This window comes from Pteropus alecto, unplaced genomic scaffold, assembly GCF_000325575.1.
Source record: "Pteropus alecto unplaced genomic scaffold, ASM32557v1 scaffold106, whole genome shotgun sequence".
In the NCBI taxonomy this organism is placed as follows: domain Eukaryota; kingdom Metazoa; phylum Chordata; class Mammalia; order Chiroptera; family Pteropodidae; genus Pteropus; species Pteropus alecto.
Genome location: NW_006442103.1, coordinates 5,018,025 through 5,036,490, shown reverse-complemented (window position 1 = coordinate 5,036,490; position 18,466 = coordinate 5,018,025). Strand labels below are relative to the sequence as shown.

The 18,466-nt window shown below is 35.7% G+C and overlaps 1 protein-coding gene across 1 annotated transcript in view; it reads left to right on the top strand.

Annotated features, from left to right (window-relative positions):
* The first annotated feature begins 2,217 nt into the window (after positions 1-2,217).
* The window catches only part of DBT (dihydrolipoamide branched chain transacylase E2), a 31,359-nt gene continuing 15,110 nt past the window's right edge, over positions 2,218-18,466 (top strand). Inside the window, exons 1-7 of the mRNA XM_006919563.3 lie at positions 2,218-2,310; positions 5,370-5,493; positions 8,745-8,820; positions 9,898-10,079; positions 12,959-13,080; positions 15,685-15,901; positions 16,524-16,690. Coding sequence (XP_006919625.1) covers positions 2,260-2,310; positions 5,370-5,493; positions 8,745-8,820; positions 9,898-10,079; positions 12,959-13,080; positions 15,685-15,901; positions 16,524-16,690 — 939 coding nt within the window. The 5' untranslated portion in view covers positions 2,218-2,259. The remainder of the gene's footprint in view (positions 2,311-5,369; positions 5,494-8,744; positions 8,821-9,897; positions 10,080-12,958; positions 13,081-15,684; positions 15,902-16,523; positions 16,691-18,466) is intronic.

Below are 18,466 nucleotides of genomic sequence, written 5' to 3'. Positions count from 1 at the left end.
AATAGGAGAAAAATAGACCTTTGTGTTTAAGACAGAATGAGGAATGGGATTTAGGGCTTAAAAACTCTGTACCTCTACATTTTGGGGCTGCTTAATTTGGGGTCTGTGTACCCCTGGCAGACCCAGCTGGCTGAATAAAGAGTGTGCTTCCTATAACTCACTGGTTTCTGGTGGTCCATGTGTCTATCGGGGGCTGGCTGCTACAACAGTAGGTTCAGGTTTTTGTTATTACGTGACTTATCTATGTCACATTATTCTTTTGTATGTATACAATATAACAATTTTAACAGCTTTATTGAAGTTTACATCTCATAAAGTTCACCTGTTTCAAGTGTACAATTCAATGATTTTTAGTAAATTCACAGTTATGCAATCATCACCACAATCCGGTTATAGGAATTTTCCATCACCACAAAAAGCTTTCTCTTGCCCCTCTGCTGTCACTCCCCATTCCCATTCCAGCCCCAGGTAACCACTAATCTGCTTTCCTGTCTTGGTAGATTTGTCTTCTCTGGACATTTCATATAAATGAAATCGTGCGATATGACCTTTTAGATCTGGCTTCTTAGTATAAAAATTTGAAGTTCATCCATGTTAAAGCATGCATCGGTACTTCAGTCATTGTTAAGGATGAATAAAAGTCCATTACATGGATGTACCACATTTTGTTTATCCATTCACTTGTCGAAGGACATTTGGCCTATTATGAACAATGCTGTTACAATCATTCTTGTACTAACTAGTCTTTGTGTGGACGTATGTTTTCATTTCTTTTGAGTAGACAGCTAGGAGTGGAATCCCTGGGTTGTAATCAGTCATTTTTATTAATTCAAAGAAGAGAAGAAATGAGTTCTTATTTCTTTTGAGTGAAAGGATTAATTAGAGAATACTGGCTTATCTCTTGATTTGGGAAGGAAAGATAAGGAAACATATAGTACTAACTCTGGAAGCAGTAATCCATTAAGAAAAAAAGAGGGTAAAAGAAAAGATATTTTCTCAGGAGAAGGTAGACTTAAAGGAAAGTTAAGAGGAAGAAGGTGGTATAGGGACCCTGGAAAGAAAAATAATTCACTTCAAAGGCACAACTTCATCTTTTTATATAAACACATGCATGGGGTATTATCAACTATATTAATAGTGCCTATAAAATGTTTTGTTAGTGGGAAAGTTAAAAAATTGACTATCTCAGATTTTCTTATAAAGGTGATTTAGATTTATTGCTTACAGTAGTGTGTATGAAATACACTGAAAGGCAAATAAGGCAAAAAAAAAGTGATTTGGGATAATATTAGTGAATTTGTGAAATACTTGAAATTTAGTTTCACAGCCACTAAGATTCAGTGTTCAGGATTTATTTGTCATTGTTTCAGTATTTTTTTTCTCTAATTAGACATTCTCACGTAAGATTTTCATTCCCGTGCAAGAGGCGAGAACAGACAATTGTCATCCAGAACATTTCTAGAAAATGGTTTCCTAATTATTTCAAGGAAGATTGACTATGAAAGCTCTGATCTTTATTAGTTCTAAATTTGACATTTCTCCAAGAGGCAAATAAATCAAATTTATATCTGACATACACTGCATATGCTGGGCAGCTGCATCTGACAATATTCTCTAAGGATATTGTTGATAACATTTATTTTAGACATAAAGGAAACCTTGTTCATCCATTTTTTAAAAATGGAAAAGACAGTTCCAGTAGTCAAGAACACTCGATGGGAATAAGAAATGCCAGTCATTGGGAAATATTTCAGCATATACTTGTGACTCACCTAGTGGTACAGAGCTTTGCTACAAAGTATAAGAAATGTCCCATTTTCTGTAATCAAGGCACTTACAATACAAGCTGAAGAAAGGATATGTTTTCCTACACATCCCTCAGGTCTTCACATAACTTTCTCCAGTAAGGGCCCTTCCTTTGCATTCCCTTAACATTCTGTTTCCCCCTATTACAAAGATGATCGTTGGTGCACATGTACTTACACAGCATTGTCTTGTCCAACACAATCCATGCAACTAAATTTGGGCGGCTCTCTTTTTTTTTTTTTCTCCAGATGCTTTTTTCATTTCCAGCGAGGTCTTCCCCGCATCCGCGTGTCTCTCCTGCCCCGCCCCACCCCCTGATTGGCTGACGGGTGGGAGGCTCGCTGCTTCGCTCTCCATTGGCCGCTCAGGGGGAGGTGCGCTTCCCGGCTCCCAATAGGTCGCCGGGCAAAGGCAACTCTTCCAAACACAGAGAGTTGTCATTTCCGGAGTAAGATGGCCGCAGTTCGCGTACTGAGGACCTGGAGCCGGCGTGCGGGAAGGCTGGTAAGCAGGTTTGGGCAAATCTGAGGGAGGGGAGGAGTGATTTGCCCGCAGTCATCTGAGAGAGGTGTGTTATTTTGTCCTCCGAGTGCCACGCGTGATGGAGAGGTGGAGGGATATGTGCAAAATGAAAGGCAGAGAAAGTGGCGAGCCGACTGGTCTGGAGACCCACTCTCCACCTCCTCACCCCCTTACCTGCACGCGCTTCTTTCGTTACTCAGTTGCCCTCCCATTCCGTCTACACCCCGAGGCTCAGCTAGCCTTTGGCCCCCTAGCCTTTCATTGAGCACCATCTGGGTGCTAAGCAGTGGACTAGGCATTGGAGATAGGGAGATACATATTCATTCAGCATTTATTCATCACCTTTGTTCATCACCCACTTTGTGCCAGGCATTGATAATACGACCCCCGCCCTCAAGGAACTTAAGTCTAGAGAAAGAGACCTTTCGAACAAAGCATAACAAACACCACGGGTCCTTACCTCCGAGGAGCAAAGCCGTTCAATCTTCATTCCTTGGGCATGTACTTGTCTCCTACGTCTGCACCAGTATTTTTCTAACCTTTTTCTCACCAGAACTACAACACACCACTATCTCCCCTGCACTTTTCCCCTTTCACACAGTCTTTTAGCACCAATTAACATACTGTAATCATAGTATTTTATCCTATTTGCATAGTAGGTTTTTTTATTTTATTTTATTTTTTATTTTTTACCAGGGTCCCCTCTTTAGATCTTTCCACAATGGTCGACTCCTGATCTTACAAAAGCTTTCAAAGGCCTGCTAAGTACCAGGTATTGTGCTAGCCATTGAGGATGCACAATGAATAAGGCGGACACCGTCCCTGCCCTCTCAGAGATTTTTTTACAGCCTTGCGGTGGAGGACAGGGAGAGAGATATAGACATTTAACAAGCAGTTACAGCACAGCATGAGAAGTGCTATGTAGGGACAGTGCCTACAGCTACAGAAACACATAGGAGGGATTTGGGGGGTCAGAGAGGAGTTCCCAGAGGATACTTGAGATTTGTGAAAGATGAGTAAATAAGAGGTAACCAGAAGAAAGGTCTTCTCAGCAGCACCTTACTAGGTATAGACGTCCCTTCTTTTGAGAGCTCTCCATCCTTGGCTTCCGTGATACCAGCTTCCTGAAATTCTTCCTACATCTTTGGGCACTTGGTCTCAATCTCCTTTTATTTCCCTATCCAACTTTTAAATATTGGTGTTTCTAAGGGTTCTGACTTTGGCCCTCTGCACTTCTTGCACTTCCTGGATTATCTCATCCATTGTTAATTTGCCATCTATAGCTGATGCTTCCTGAAGTTCCCCAGTCTACCAGGCAACTCCCCTCCAGACTCATATAGCCCACTGTCCTGGAAATCTCCAGTTGCATGTATGTTAGGCATTTTTCAGCTGCAAGCAATAAAACCCAACCAATAAATAGGAAATTCAGAATTTGTGCATAGAAAGCATCCCAAAGGTAGATGGCAGCCAGCATTGATTAAGTGACTTATCATTATCAGGGTTGTCATTTGGCCTTTACCTCATAGTCACAAGAAGGTTGCTAAAATTTCTCTAAGTTTTAAGCTGTCAGTCTTAAAGGCTTTATATTACTAGACTGAATGTTAATATTAATATGAATAAAATGTAGATATTAGAAAGATTAAGTTGTTTTCGAATAAGCTCTTAAAGTAAAGCTGAGATGTATGATTTAAAATTATTCGTGTTTTAGGAAAGGAATCTTTAGTTTTTCTTTGCCTACAGAAACTAGTAACAGCTTGGAAATTAAAGTGAAAAATCATGTAAGAATTTAAATTTATTATTTCTGTGAGTAAATCAAATTTTTATTATTCACTATAAGAAAAACAACTCATTTATAAATATGTATTACACAGCATAACTATAATAAATACATAATATGTATAACTTTTAAATTTTAAGGGCTAATCGCCACTAAAGTATAAACTACAAGTGATGTAGTTCATTAGGTATTAATAACACTGAAATGTTAACTTTCAAAATATAATAGTCTATCTTTCAGAAACTTAGGTTTTGATATATCAAGGTGAATACCTTCAGGCCTACTCTTCTTTTTTTATATTAAGATGTTATGTAAAATAGTTAAGTCTAAAGAATCACCTGTAAATTATGATAAGAAAAACTTTAGGTACTGTTAACCTAAAGGCAAAATGAGAGGCAACAGGCATTTATTTGAAATCTAAAAAGAACTGCAATTCTGCAAGCACTGATTCAGGCAGAAACCCATGTAGTGGCCCTATTAGGAAGTAAAGGCAAGGGGTATTTATGAGAAAGGAAAGGGGAATAATTACATGAATAGAAAAAAAAGAATTTCTATAGGTGCAGATAAGCTAATTTATTGATGCTTCTTCTAAAGAATGTCTTTAATTTTTAATCAGGTAGTTCTGTCTGCTTTCCTGTTTTCTTTGCAAACGGTTGTTTGGAAAGCAGTGCTACTGTAGGCCCAGTCCAAAGGTTATTTTGCCCACTTTTGACATTCCAAAGGCTTGAAGAGTAAGCCTGAGATGTGCGAGGCAGTTCCTCTGGGATAGCAACTCTGACTCCATTTTAAAGTGACTCTGTTTGTAATATTTTTTACAGTACAATGCTGCATATTTTCCAGTGTCTTTAGGTGATGTCACTTTTGAATTCTTTAGTAGTTTTATTTCAGGAACTCTCTAATAATGCAAGTGCACCTACAAGCCCATGTATTTATATAGAGAATACTAAAACATCTTTCATAAGGAATTTTAGGCAAAGATCATAAGCATATAAACATATCTAACTCTAAGAGTATAATTTTACTAAACGAAAGCAACGAAATGTCCTTTGTGCTAGGGTTTGAGTTCTTTTGATTTCTTGAACAAAAATACTTAAGAAAACCTATCTTCATGAACTTAACTGTCAGCAATGCCAAGTGTTCTGATATTGTTTAAATTGTGATAATGATTGTTCTATTTTTAGAATAGATTTGAAATTCAATATATATTTACATACATGAGCCATTAAGATCATTTATAAAAGCTTTTTTTTTTCCTTATCTCTAGATTTGTGTTCACTACTTTGAAACATGTAGTAATATTCATGTTTTGAAGCCAAAATATGTGTGTTTCTTTGGTTATCCTTCATTCAAATATAGCCATCCACATCGGTTGCTGAAAACAACTGCTGGTGAGTATGATCTCAAAACAGCCTGCACAAAATAATGTTTTGTATCTTACTGAGTACCTCTTTTTTTTTTTAAGTTACTAGAGACTTATCAAAGTAAAAAAGGTTGACCTTTTTTTTTCTAGCCTGGCCCTCCTTGCTTATTTTCTTATTTTTTTTCTGCCCCATCTCCACTCCACTCCTCTTTCACACACTTTTCCCTTAATACCTATGTCTTCATAATGTTGGGAATAGGTTGTCTTGGGCCATCTGTCCTGTATCATCTGACTTATCTAAGTGCAATAGCCAGCATTGGTATGGCTTTCTTAGAGTAAATTGTTGACTTAACAGTTTATGTCTTTGTAGTCACTGTATTATCTGTTAAATGAGGCACTTAATCTGTCCTGTTAAGATGGTATGATGAAACCAGCTGAGGTGCTCCTACACATATAGTTCTCTGGTTTTTACAATGTAATTACCTTTCCCCCAAATCTTTCTACCCTTTGTAAAGAACTTAAGTCTTTTAAGTATTAGATTTTGCAGGGACACTAAAACATTTTTTCCTGATGTTCTATTTAGACCCCTAATAAAGAACCCTAGAATTTTGTTACATCATTAACCTTTTGACAGATACTTGGTGCTTTAGTCTGTGGAAACAATGAAAAATAGGAGGATTCCAGGCCTATCCAGTCCCTGAGATCAATCAGTCCTTCCAGGCCTTTCACACATCATCTTCCACAACACCCTAAAATACACATACATTCGCCATTTTTTAAAAGATTTCTATTTTCAAAAATTGATCTTTACTCGGAGAAAATAGAAGCCATTCAAGCTCCAGTGTCTCAATAGTTATCATGAGCTTTGGATTCTTGTTCTACCAATTACTAGTTGTGTAACTTTAAGCAAGTTACTTAATTTCTCTGTATCATCATCTGGAAGATGAGAGTAATCAGAGTATCTAACCCCATTGTATTGTTATGAGATTAAATACATTCAACACAAATATTTATTGATCACCTACTATATGCCAAGACACTGCTCTGCGGGCTTGGGATACATTCTCTTCCTGTATCCACTAACTTAAGTAGTTAAACTAGAAACCTGGATCCATCCTGATGACCAAGATCTGTTAACTTTACATCTTATATATTTCTTCTCTTTTTAAGATAGCTTTGAAAATATATAAATATACTAAGTTCCATACTTCAGTTTCTTAACATACAGTAGCCTCCTAACTGCTTTCTCTGCCACCTCTTCCCCAACCCCGCCCATAACATTCCTGCCAGAGAGAACTTTTTTCTAAAATTATATATCTGAAATTGCAGATGGGACTCCCTATCAATTAATTATTGCCGAATAACAACCCTTTCCACAACCTAGCAGCTTGAAGCGACTACAGTTTATTATTGCTTGGGATTCTGGGGGTTGGCCTGGGTCATGAATGTGACTATATTCGGCTAAAAAAAGCCTCTGGGCTGGAAGATCCAAGATGGTCTCACTCACATGTCTAACGATTAGTGTTGATTTTCAGGTGGGGCATCTCATTTCTCCTCCACATTCCTTTCTCATTCTCCATTAGACTAGATCAGCTCCCTTACAGGGGGATCTCAAAGCAGCATTATAAGAGAGAAGGGAGAAGCTACAGGTCCTTTGAGGTCCAGGCTCCAGAATTTACACAATTTCACTTCTGCTCTATTCTATTGGTCAGAGCAAGTCACAGGCCAGCATAGATTCAAGTAGTGGAAAAATAAACTTTACCTCTTATTGGAGCAGCTGCAAAGAATTTATGACCATATTTATTTACCACTGGTTCCTGATTACCTTTAGGATAAATTCTAAACACCTCACTTCAGCATGGCGCACAAATAAATCTGGGCTTATTTTTTGCCATATATCCTGTCCTCAGCATATAGAACTGTTGTCATTCCCCGATCATTTTATACACTGTCACATTTTTATGTTCTTACACATGCTGTTCCTTGCGTAATATTGCTGTGTATAGAGGTGTCATAATGTTTTAACTTGTTTTTGTTTACTTAGTTTGGTTTCCAGTTCTTCATTATAACTCTTATGACAACTATTCTATTACTAAGTACAAATCTTTGTGTACTTCTCTATTTCCTCAGGCAAAAAAGTCTTAAAACTAGAATTACTTGCTGAGTTAAACATATAGACCTTTTAAAAAGTCTTTTGAGGAGGTACATAGGGGTAAAGGGGGTCAAGTATTTGGTGACGGAAGGAAATTTAACTTTGAGTGGTAAACACATAATGCAATATACATATGACATATTGTTGAATTGTACACTTGAAACTTATTTGATTTGATTAACCAGTGTCACCCCAACAATTTTAATTTTTTAAAAAAAGACTTTTGATACTTATGCCCAAACTATTTTTCAGAAGGGTTCCAGTTTATACAATGAGCAGCAGGCTATAAGAGGATCCAGCTTACTAGAGAGGAAACAAGAGGTACCTAAGACCTCCATATCAAAAATATAGTTTGTATTTCTTTACTACTAACTTACCTCCCCATTTATTTTAAAAATTTTTACTACTGTAATCAGCTTGTTGTGTGTTTTATGAGCAATTTTGATTACTAGCAGTCTAAAAATAGAGGAGCACTCTCGAATCAATTCACAGCCATTTGTCAACCTGGAAAAGCGAGAGGATCCATATATGCTTTCTGTTGACCAGAAATACTTCTTTTCTGGGAAATAATTACCATAAAGTATCACTGGCATTCAAGTGTTATAAGAGGGTAGAAATTCAAAAAGGAGTAATAAATGGAAAGAGGAAAGAAGACTAAAATTTCATGTTAAATTAGCAGAACATAGTTTGGGCACATGAGAATAGTTGTATGAAGTCAAAAGAGATCAAAAAGCAGCCCCTTATGGTTATTACAGTTTCATAACATAAGACAAGGAGATCCAGTGGGGTCTCCCTTAGTACAATATCATGTTCTATATTCTGTTCCTTGCTATTGTTTCAAAATCTCATTTGTCAGAAGGATCTTCTACACCCTTGTAAAAGAAAACTCTTTTGGAAGTTGGAAAATATAAGTTCTGTGGCAGTGTCAGTGGGTCTGTGTCACTGCTTAATTTATTTAAATCTTTGATGATTATTAATGATGGTTATGCTTTTTAATACTAATTCCATTAGTATACAATAGAATCATTTCTGCTTCTGCTTGAGAAAATTTTCTAATTTTAGAAGTAAAAACATCTCTTGGAAATACATTACATATTTAATGAGATTATTTCTCATTGTCTTTGAAGCTCTACAAGGACAGATTGTTCAATTCAAGCTCTCAGACATTGGAGAAGGGATTAGAGAAGTAACTGTTAAAGAATGGTAAGTTATTCTGAAAAAAAAAATTAAGTAATTATTAAAATAGAGTAAAAATAAGTAGGAATATTTAAATTAAGAAACTTCTTTCTATAACATACACTGCTTTTTTTAAAGCAATAAGGTAAAACTAGTTTGTGTTGCCGAAATGCTGGTGACAGGATTCATCATACTTCATGGCATTTTATTTGATGTAATTTATTAAGGATTATTTTCTTCCTCTTTTTAAAAACTCCTTTCACTCCTCACCCCTCATTTCAGCTAAAAAAGAAATTGACCTTTAAAAAATGACTTTTGTCAGTGTACTTGTTGCTTTTGTGGAGAAGCAAAATTCCGGAAGGACTTAATCCACCATTCTGGAAGTGAAAGTTCATATATGTGCTTTTAAACCTAGTTTCCATGTCTTGGGTCATGTGTTATTATGGACTGAGAACTAGTGAGTACAAGAAGACAAGGAATAAGAATGACTGAACAATTATCTTAACGAAGAATTGATGATAATAAATCAGAAATGTGCTAGATACATCAAGAATGATGTTAGAATCCAAATTATATATGGTATTTCAGGTTTGGTCCCATTCCTCCTGTTCTGTTTGCTATGCTAAGAATATTTAAAAGAGCCTTGTAAAGCATACCTAAATGATTGTGAGGATAAAGACACTGATATACAAGGATAGGTTAAAATAGTTCTAGAAAAAAAGACTGAGAAAACTCAACCCAAAATTTATGAAATTACAAAGGATGTGTATTGGGGATATCGATTTTTAAATGTAATTGTAGAAATAATAGGTATCCCTTAAAGTTTGATAAAGGCTAATTAAGCAATAAAGGGAGGAAAAACACATTTAAAATACATTTTTAGAATTCCAAGGAATGGGTGGGGCAGAAAACTCGGAAGTTTAATTAAAGTTTTAGATTACAGAGCGATGAATGGTTTTTTAAATTTTAGTATTTCTTGGAGATACATCAAAGAGATTCTGGATGTCATAGTCTTTTCTGGAACATTCTTCGGTGCACCATCTGGGACTAAAATGCTGGGCTAGATGGATACTGATCTAATTCAGTGTGGCGTTTGTCTTTTAGGTATGTAAAAGAAGGAGATACAGTGTCTCAGTTTGATAGCATCTGTGAAGTTCAAAGTGATAAAGCTTCTGTTACTATCACCAGTCGTTATGATGGAGTCATTAAAAAACTGTATTATAATCTAGACGATATTGCCTATGTGGGGAAGCCATTAGTAGACATAGAAACAGAAGCTTTTAAAGGTACTGTAAATGTATTCATCTATTTTGCCAATTGATTACTGCTATCCTTTTGTCATTGGGTACCAACTAAAAGCGACATATACTTTTAATAAAGGATTTAATTTGGGTGTTTAGGAGGTGAAATCAGAAAAATAGAAACAGTCCTTTGTGATGCATGATTATCTTTTGACCGGTTAACATCTTATAAACATGTACAGAAATAATTATCTGGAGGCTTCTGGAAACCTTAGTGTTCAAAGAAGCAACAAGCTCTCTCAGGAATGAAAGATTCGGGCCTTGAACACTGGTTACTAACATTAAAAGTTGTGGTATGCAAATATTAAATCTAACAAAGTGGGATTGTTCTGTTTGCCACTGATATGAAAATAAAAAAGCACTTTTGGTAATGCTTATGAAAACCAAACCGGAAGAGAAGAGAAAAGAAGGAAAATAAAAATGAAAAGTGAAGAAACTAGCATTCAGAAGAAGCAGTGACCTTGGAACTTACAAGCAGTACATGTCTCAACAAAAGGAGAATCCATTATGAGAAAGTTACAGAGAAAAACTAAAACAGTGGGCTGTTCCAGTGGTAGCAAACAGCTGGGTCTCTACTGCAGAATGTCCTTAAGGCCTTGTTGTGATACACCAAAGTTATGACATCTAGGAGACAGCTTTGATATCAGGGGCCAGGGAAGCATAAGTTCTGTGGTGCGACCCTAAGCCAGCTGTCTATCTAGAAGTACTGAGATAAAGATATTTCGGAAGTCTAGAAGGTGTCTGAATTTCAGTGGCTGGCTGACTCTTCTGCAGTCTGTACAGTGTTAGAATAACTAATATCATCATCACACTTTGCAATTTATAAAATGTTTCACACTTATTATTTTACTTATTCTTACATGTAAATATTCCAGTGTAACAGATCGAAGAAACTAAACCCAACCTAGAAAGGTAGGATGATTTGCCCAATGGCATTGACAGCCAAATTTAGAACTTGGATGTCCTGAGTCTTTATCCACCAAGACAAACTGCCTCCAAAAGCTGAAAGATAGCTTATTGAAGCTTTTCTATTATTTCTTTAATTTCTATTATAAAAGCAGGATATTGCATTATAGAAAGTTAAAAAATGCAGAAAACCAAAAATAAGAAAATGAAAACATATTCCTCCTACTCAGAAATCACCACCCTTAACATATTAGTGTATGTCACTCCAGACATTTCTCTAACAAAATTATTGCTTAAACTACAGGAGTTTTATTCCAGCTTATTTGACCAGAAAGAAAATATGCTGGAAACTAATGGAAACTGCATAGACTGAGTCAGTGCTAGGATCGAATCCCAGCTCTTACAGTTTATTAGGTGTGTGACCTTGGGGCCAATCCCCTCATCTCTCAAGTCTCACTTTTTAAAAAATCTATAAAATGGGGATAATAACACCTATCTTACAAAGTTGGAGTGAAGATTAAGATATTTGCGTATGTAGTACAGTATTTGACATACATAATAGGTGCTTGTGGGGGAGAAAAAATAATTTTCCCTCTACCTCTGAGTTCTTAACTGAGAGCCCTGTAATAAAGACAGTAATTAGAGAAAAACAAGTTTATTAATACATAACTCGTGTACATCAGAGATACCCAAGGAAAAATGAATAACTCAAAAAGATGGCTGAGAATTTGGGCTTAAATATTATCTTAATAGGGAAAGGGGGCGGGGGAATGTAGACCTCTTAGGGGACAGTAAATGATTTTTCGGAAAAATAATGGGCCTTTAAAAGAATACATGGGAGGTATGTTACTTTGACGAAGTTTGTCTAGTCTCTCCTTTGATAAGAGTCAGTCTTCCCTGGTGGATGAAACTCCTGGGGAGATTTATGATATTTGATTCCTTTAGGAGGATCTGTCTTTAAGCAGATGAGGAGAAAGCCTCTCCCTGCATTTCCTTCTTTTGAAGTACCTATAGCTCATCATATACAAAGTGGCATATTTTGGGGTGCCATGTCCCGAAATCCTCCAGTCATATTTTCAGGTAGCATATTCTGCCACCCTTCATGCTCAATACAAAGTTTTTTTCTTCCCTTCCTCACTCTTAGGAGAACTTTGAGTGCTCCACTGGACCAATTCATAGGCTAGTGAGGAGGAATGAATAGATTGTCTGCCCACAGTTGCAGCAGTGGAAATATTTATTTGCTTAGAATTGAATGTCAAAGCAAACTCAGTTGCCTATTGATTTTCAATGGTTTGGTCACTAATTCTCACAGAGATTCTACCAAATGGCACTGATTTCCTAGTGTCAGACTTTGACAATTAAATGCTCTCAAAAACTTTTTCTAGTTGCAAAAATACATGGTAATAGCCCTAGTTTGCTTATATCAGTACTCTAGAGTTACAGAACAGAATAACCAAATTAGCATTAGCCATGAAAATAAAATCTTCTACAGTATATCTTAAGCCATATTAAAAGCAAAGAAAAAATTCAAATTCTGTATTATCTTGGGGAAGCATTTAAGTTTGTCACAGATTTTACATGATTCATGTAATTCACCTCACATTTGATTCTTATTTCATGCTACTTATTAATGAGAAATTTATTAGGAAAGTGTTTAAAATACATGTTTTAAAATTTTAAAAACATGTAAAAATACATGTTTTAAAATTTTTTTAACTTGTAACTGGCTGTACGCTTTTAACAGAAATGAAGTAAACACCAGGTAATAACAGTCATTAAATAATACCAGACACCAGTACTTTCTCCTACACACAATCTACCCACTTGTTTTTCCATTCTGAATTGGCCTAAAATTACGCTTTTTGAATTTTGAAACTTTAAATTTATATATTATACGCCACTAAGCTTCTTTTTAAAAATAATCTGAACCGAAGGGTAAAAATTTACCATGTTACCAGATTCAGAAGAAGATGTTGTTGAGACTCCTGCTGTGTCCCATGATGAACACACACACCAAGAGATAAAGGGCCAAAAGACACTGGCAACTCCGGCAGTTCGCCGCCTTGCAATGGAAAACAATGTAAGTTTTCTTAATATTTAAGTGCGAGATCACATAGAAAGTATATAAATGTATCTGTGAAAAATTAGCCAACTATCCCATCATGAAATAGCTCAAATTGGGATTAAAGCAAACATGAAAATGTCTGTTACTGAAATGTCTGTTGCATAAAAGTGTTCGTGAGAAATGAGAAGAAAATTGTGAACTTATTCCTAATATTGAGGGGTATGATTTTATTATTCTTTCTTAGAGCCTAATAACAGTCAGGGCTACCACGGAGCACTCGTAAATACTAGTATCTTAGATCAGGTGCCCCAGAAGCACAGATTGAGACAGGGATTGGGTAAATGTGATTGATTGATTGATTGATTGATTGATTGACTGACTGACTGACTAATTGACTGACTGATTGATTGAAAGAGTGAACACGTGTACTGGGAATGAGCATAGAGAAGGGAAAAGAAGGAAAATGGGCCAGGGAAGGATGCGATCTCTAGGATGTGACCTGATCCCAGAGAGGTGGAGATAACTCTAGAACTGTACTGACTTTTGAGGCTAGGAGGCTGGCTTTTTGTATTCTCTTATCAGCCAGACCTTGCTGCTTACTCTCCAGGGCAGGGAGGCTCCCAGGTGATAAATATTTACATATTTCATTTAATCTTCACAACTCTGAGATAAGGTGGCTTCCAAAACTTGGAGAGGTCAAGTAACTGGTCCAGGGTCACACAGCTAACACTGTGGTGGAGCCAGAATTCTGAAGTGAGTCTCTGTGACTCCAAAGCCAGTATTCTTCATCATTATACACTGCCTCAACAATTATTGACTTCGTTATTTGAGCTTAGGAGCCAAACACTGTACAAACATTATCTCCAATCCTTATAGTAACCCTGCAAGGTGGTTTGGATTACCCTCATTTTGCAGATGAGAAAGCGCAAAGAAGTTGATTAAGTTGCCTAAAATCAAGTAAATAGCTGAACTGGAGATTTGAACACAGATCTGTCTGGTTCCAAAGCCTGAGTTCTTCCCACTATGCCCTAAAATGGAGGTGTTTTGGTTTGTCTGTTTTTGAGAGGAATAATTAACTTACAGTGGGGGAAAAAACCACTAAAGATTACATTTTGGAGATATCTATTAATCATTAAAATGTTCATATCCCTTTAGCCAGTTATCTTACTGTTGGTAAACTCGCAAGGAAATAATCTAGGGTACATTCTTCCAAGTGTTTCAAAGCCAAAAATTAGAAAGCACATGTGTTGAAAATCAAGGAAATGCTCAAGTAAATTATGTTATAAACTCTTGACAATTTATTAGCTATTAAATGTGTTCGAATATGACAACCATTTAGTATATTAGAAAATAGAAATAATAATAATAATAAGGATATCAAATGAGATAATGACCTTGTATATTGCTTTGTAAGCTATAAAGCATTTTATCAATATTTTTTCTTTAATTATATAGAATGACTACCTGTAGAAATACATAATTTGGCTTTCCTATAGCGCTTCCTAAAGATGTGTCTAATAACTAGAATACTTGTATAATTACTAGAAATTAAATTGTGGATGTGTTATTATAAATCACTTTTCTTTTTTTGCAATTTGCATATTTATGAATTCAGTTGTTTAAAATTAAAAATCAATGGCATTTACAGTTATTTCTAATTGCCTAAAAATTATTTGTTTAAATTCTGAGTTCATTTGTTAAAAAATAAATATTTGACATATAAAGTTCTTTATTATTTTGAAGTCATCCTTAGAGAAGCACCAGTACGAAAGCAGTACTTAATCCTAAGAAATTAACTAATATGCACTATGTGTGAGGATATCATCCAAGCTTCGTGTCTTTTTATTTAAATAGAATTAAATGTAGTGAGAATGTTTTATCTCTGTAACCAAACATAGAAAGAGATTGAATAAAGCCAGATCCTATATGTTTCCAAAAAATATCATGAATGTCTAGTGGAAAGTGGAATTACATCATCTATGTTTATTCTGTAGAAAGCAATAATAAATCTTATCTATTTGACTTTTAACTTGGGCTGAGGAACTCACATTCCAAATATGCCTCAATAAAATTAATTTCAGTATTTTGTACTGATCTAAGAAAAATTTTTTTAAAAAAACTACTTTGAGAGAGCTTTTGTATGATGATGATTTTAACTATTACGTGTTTACCGGTAGCCAAGGTGAGAAATATTGGTCTGCATTGGTTGTAATGTTTAACTCTTCTTTAAACTGAATTCTCCTTCTTGTGTAGTCTCCCAAAATAGAAAAAAAAATCAAATAAGAATTATGCAAGAAATGTAAGATAGTCGACTACTTAAAAATGTAAGTTGTCATAAATAGCAATAGATCATATACAATGTAGATATTGCGTTGTTACGGCATGGGCAAATGAACAGTACGTACAAAAGTAACATGATTACTTATGAAGGGAGCTATAGCTTATAGCATTCTATTAAGATAATGAAAATGTGACTTCTTTATACTAACTTATTGGGAAGAGATATTTTTTTACTTTCAATTCATTAAATTCCATTTAGAGACCTAATGATGGATTTATTTGTTTTTAGGTAGTGTTATTTTTAGCATTAAAATGTGTCTTTTTTTTTTTTTTTTTAAGATTAAGCTGAGTGAAGTTGTTGGTTCGGGAAAAGATGGCAGAATACTTAAAGAAGACATTCTCAACTATTTGGAAAAGCAGACAGGAGCTATATTACCTCCTTCACCAAAAGCTGAAATTATGTCATCTCCACCCAAACCAAAAGACAGGACTATTCCTACACCAATATCAAAACCCCTGGTATTCACAGGCAAAGACAGAACAGAACCCATAAAAGGTAACAGTGTAATAGTGTAATTTATTTGGGGGGAAGTTACCACAGTAGATCCATGTATAAAATAAAGTGTTTGTAATTCTTACTGAAGGGAAAGTTCAAATTCAGCATATAATTTCTTTAATGATGAAATAAGTTTTTCTAGGAAAAGCGTCAATTTATACTGTTAATTTCTGAAGAGTACTATGTTAGCAGGTTTCTTGGAATATAAACTTGTATAAAAATAATTGTTCTGTTTGAAGACTCACTGAAATTATTTTAAATATTAATTTTAGTTAGCTTTCAAAATAACTACTTCTGATTTATTATTTATAAACTCTTAGGATAATAACTTCCTGAAGAGTGATTTTGCAGGAAACCCATTGAGTAAATAAATACACAGCTTGCATCCTTTTGAATTGTTTTACACCACAGCATTGAAAGCAGTTAACTGTTTCATTATTACACTTTACACTAGGTGTCGTGCTGCAGTCAATGCTTCAGCATTGAAATTAGTGACCTTCAAGTTATGTAATGAAGGTAGGTGGTAGCTCTAAGAGAGAGAGTTTAATTGAGAGTAAACATTAGGAGCCTTCTATTTTAATAGGGAAAAAAAAGATTAAAAAAATTTTTTAATGTTTTCCAGGCTTTCAGAAAGCAATGGTCAAGACCATGTCTGCAGCCCTGAAGATACCTCACTTTGGGTATTGTGATGAGGTTGACCTTGTTGAACTGGTTAAGCTACGAGAAGAATTACAGCCCATTGCTTCTGCTCGAGGAATTAAACTCTCCTTTCTGCCTTTCTTCTTAAAGGTGAGATTTCATTCATTTCAAACAAGGGTTGAGTAGGACATCTAAATTTTGTTTTGTAAATATGCAATGTATTAACTGTGAGTTTGAATAAAAATATTACTTCTCACCATATCACATTGAAGAATGCACAGTACATGCTTTGTTTCATAGGAATTTATAAAATTGAAATTCCTTATCATATTTTCATCCACTTACCTCTTTGCACTAGGTGAGTGTTGTCCTGTCAGATAAAGTCCTTTAATTCTGGAAGGATCATTGCAGCAAAGCCCTGATTTGAACAAAAATGAAACTTGGTATTGATTTTAGGTGGCCTTTCTTTCATGTAGCCAACATATTTAAATTGAGGCCTTTAGAAATCATTTCTAGTACTAGGTCTTGGGACCACTATAAAATAGAATAAGACCATTCGTTGACCTTGAGCAACTCACAGTCAAGTTCACAATAATCACCATTTATGAAGCTGCTACCATGTGCCTGACCCTATACTAAGCATACCATATAAATGATTCTTTGAATTCTCAGAATAACCCTGACATGTAAATATTGCTATCTCTACTTTCCATGTAAGGGAATTGGGGCCCAGAGAAGTTAAGAAACTTGTCAAGGGTTTATAGCTAACAAGTGGAGAAACTAAGTTTCAGATTCTTGTCTATTTTACTCAAAAATGCATACTGTTGTCTCTAACTCCAGTGTGACTTCCCACCAGCCCTTTCTCTACACTGCACCAAGCTTGATCTTCCATAAATCAAATTATTTTATTATCCCCTGGTTCTTTTTAATGGTTCTCCTTTATTGCCACACTAAACTCCTTAGTGAGAAGAAAAAAGTTTTAAGAGGGGAGTAGATAGCAGTCATGTGCATCACAGAGGTTAAGTAGGATGAGGGATGGAAACAGGCTATTGGATTAGTAATGAGAGGTCTGGAGTGGCCTCAGCCATCACTGATTGAATAAAGTATTGTTGGGGTAGAAGCTTCCTACAGTTAGTTGGGGAATGAATACTGTGGGGGAGGAAAAAATAAATTTTCTCCTACCTTTCTATGTTCTTCTGGCTGCACTAATAACCAAATTAACACGAGACAGGTTAATAGGAGAAAATGACCAAATTTGTTATGTATGTACATATGAGAGTTGCATAAGAATATGAGGCTCAAGGATGCTAGTTAAGGCTTATATGCAACTTGAGCTGAGGAGGAAAGGAGGGTAGGGGGAGTAGTTTGGGCTTCAAAGAGCAGGAAGGCAATTTGCATGGAGATAGGAAAGCAAATGTTTGGTAAATAAATATTTGCTGGGCCACCTGTAACAATGAGACACAGAGAGGACTTTGAACAAATGGGCCTTGCTAGGTTCCTTTCTATCACACACAAGTTCATATTAAACTATAGTTACCTATGATACTAGCACCCTTCCTGGAGCAGATCCTCTATCTAAATTCTTTTATGCAGTTAGGGGGAAGGTCAGAGTTTCTGAGTCTTATTTCTGAAAAATAACCAGCTTAAAATAATCAATATCCCAAACAGGCATATTTTGGGGTGGCAAACTCCCCTTCCCTTCAATAGAAATTGAGTTAAAAGAGGAGACTCTCAAAAAAACTGATAAAAGGTAGACAGGGCATAGGTGGTTAAAATGGTTGTTTGAGGGAAATGGAGGAAAAGTTACACCTGCCCCTGCCCTCCGGCATACCCTTAAGGAAAAATGAGGAGCTTTTTAGGCTGAAGGAGAATTTCAGTCGCTTCTTCTACCCCTATCTTGGGCAGAAGAGGCGACCGTCTCCCAAA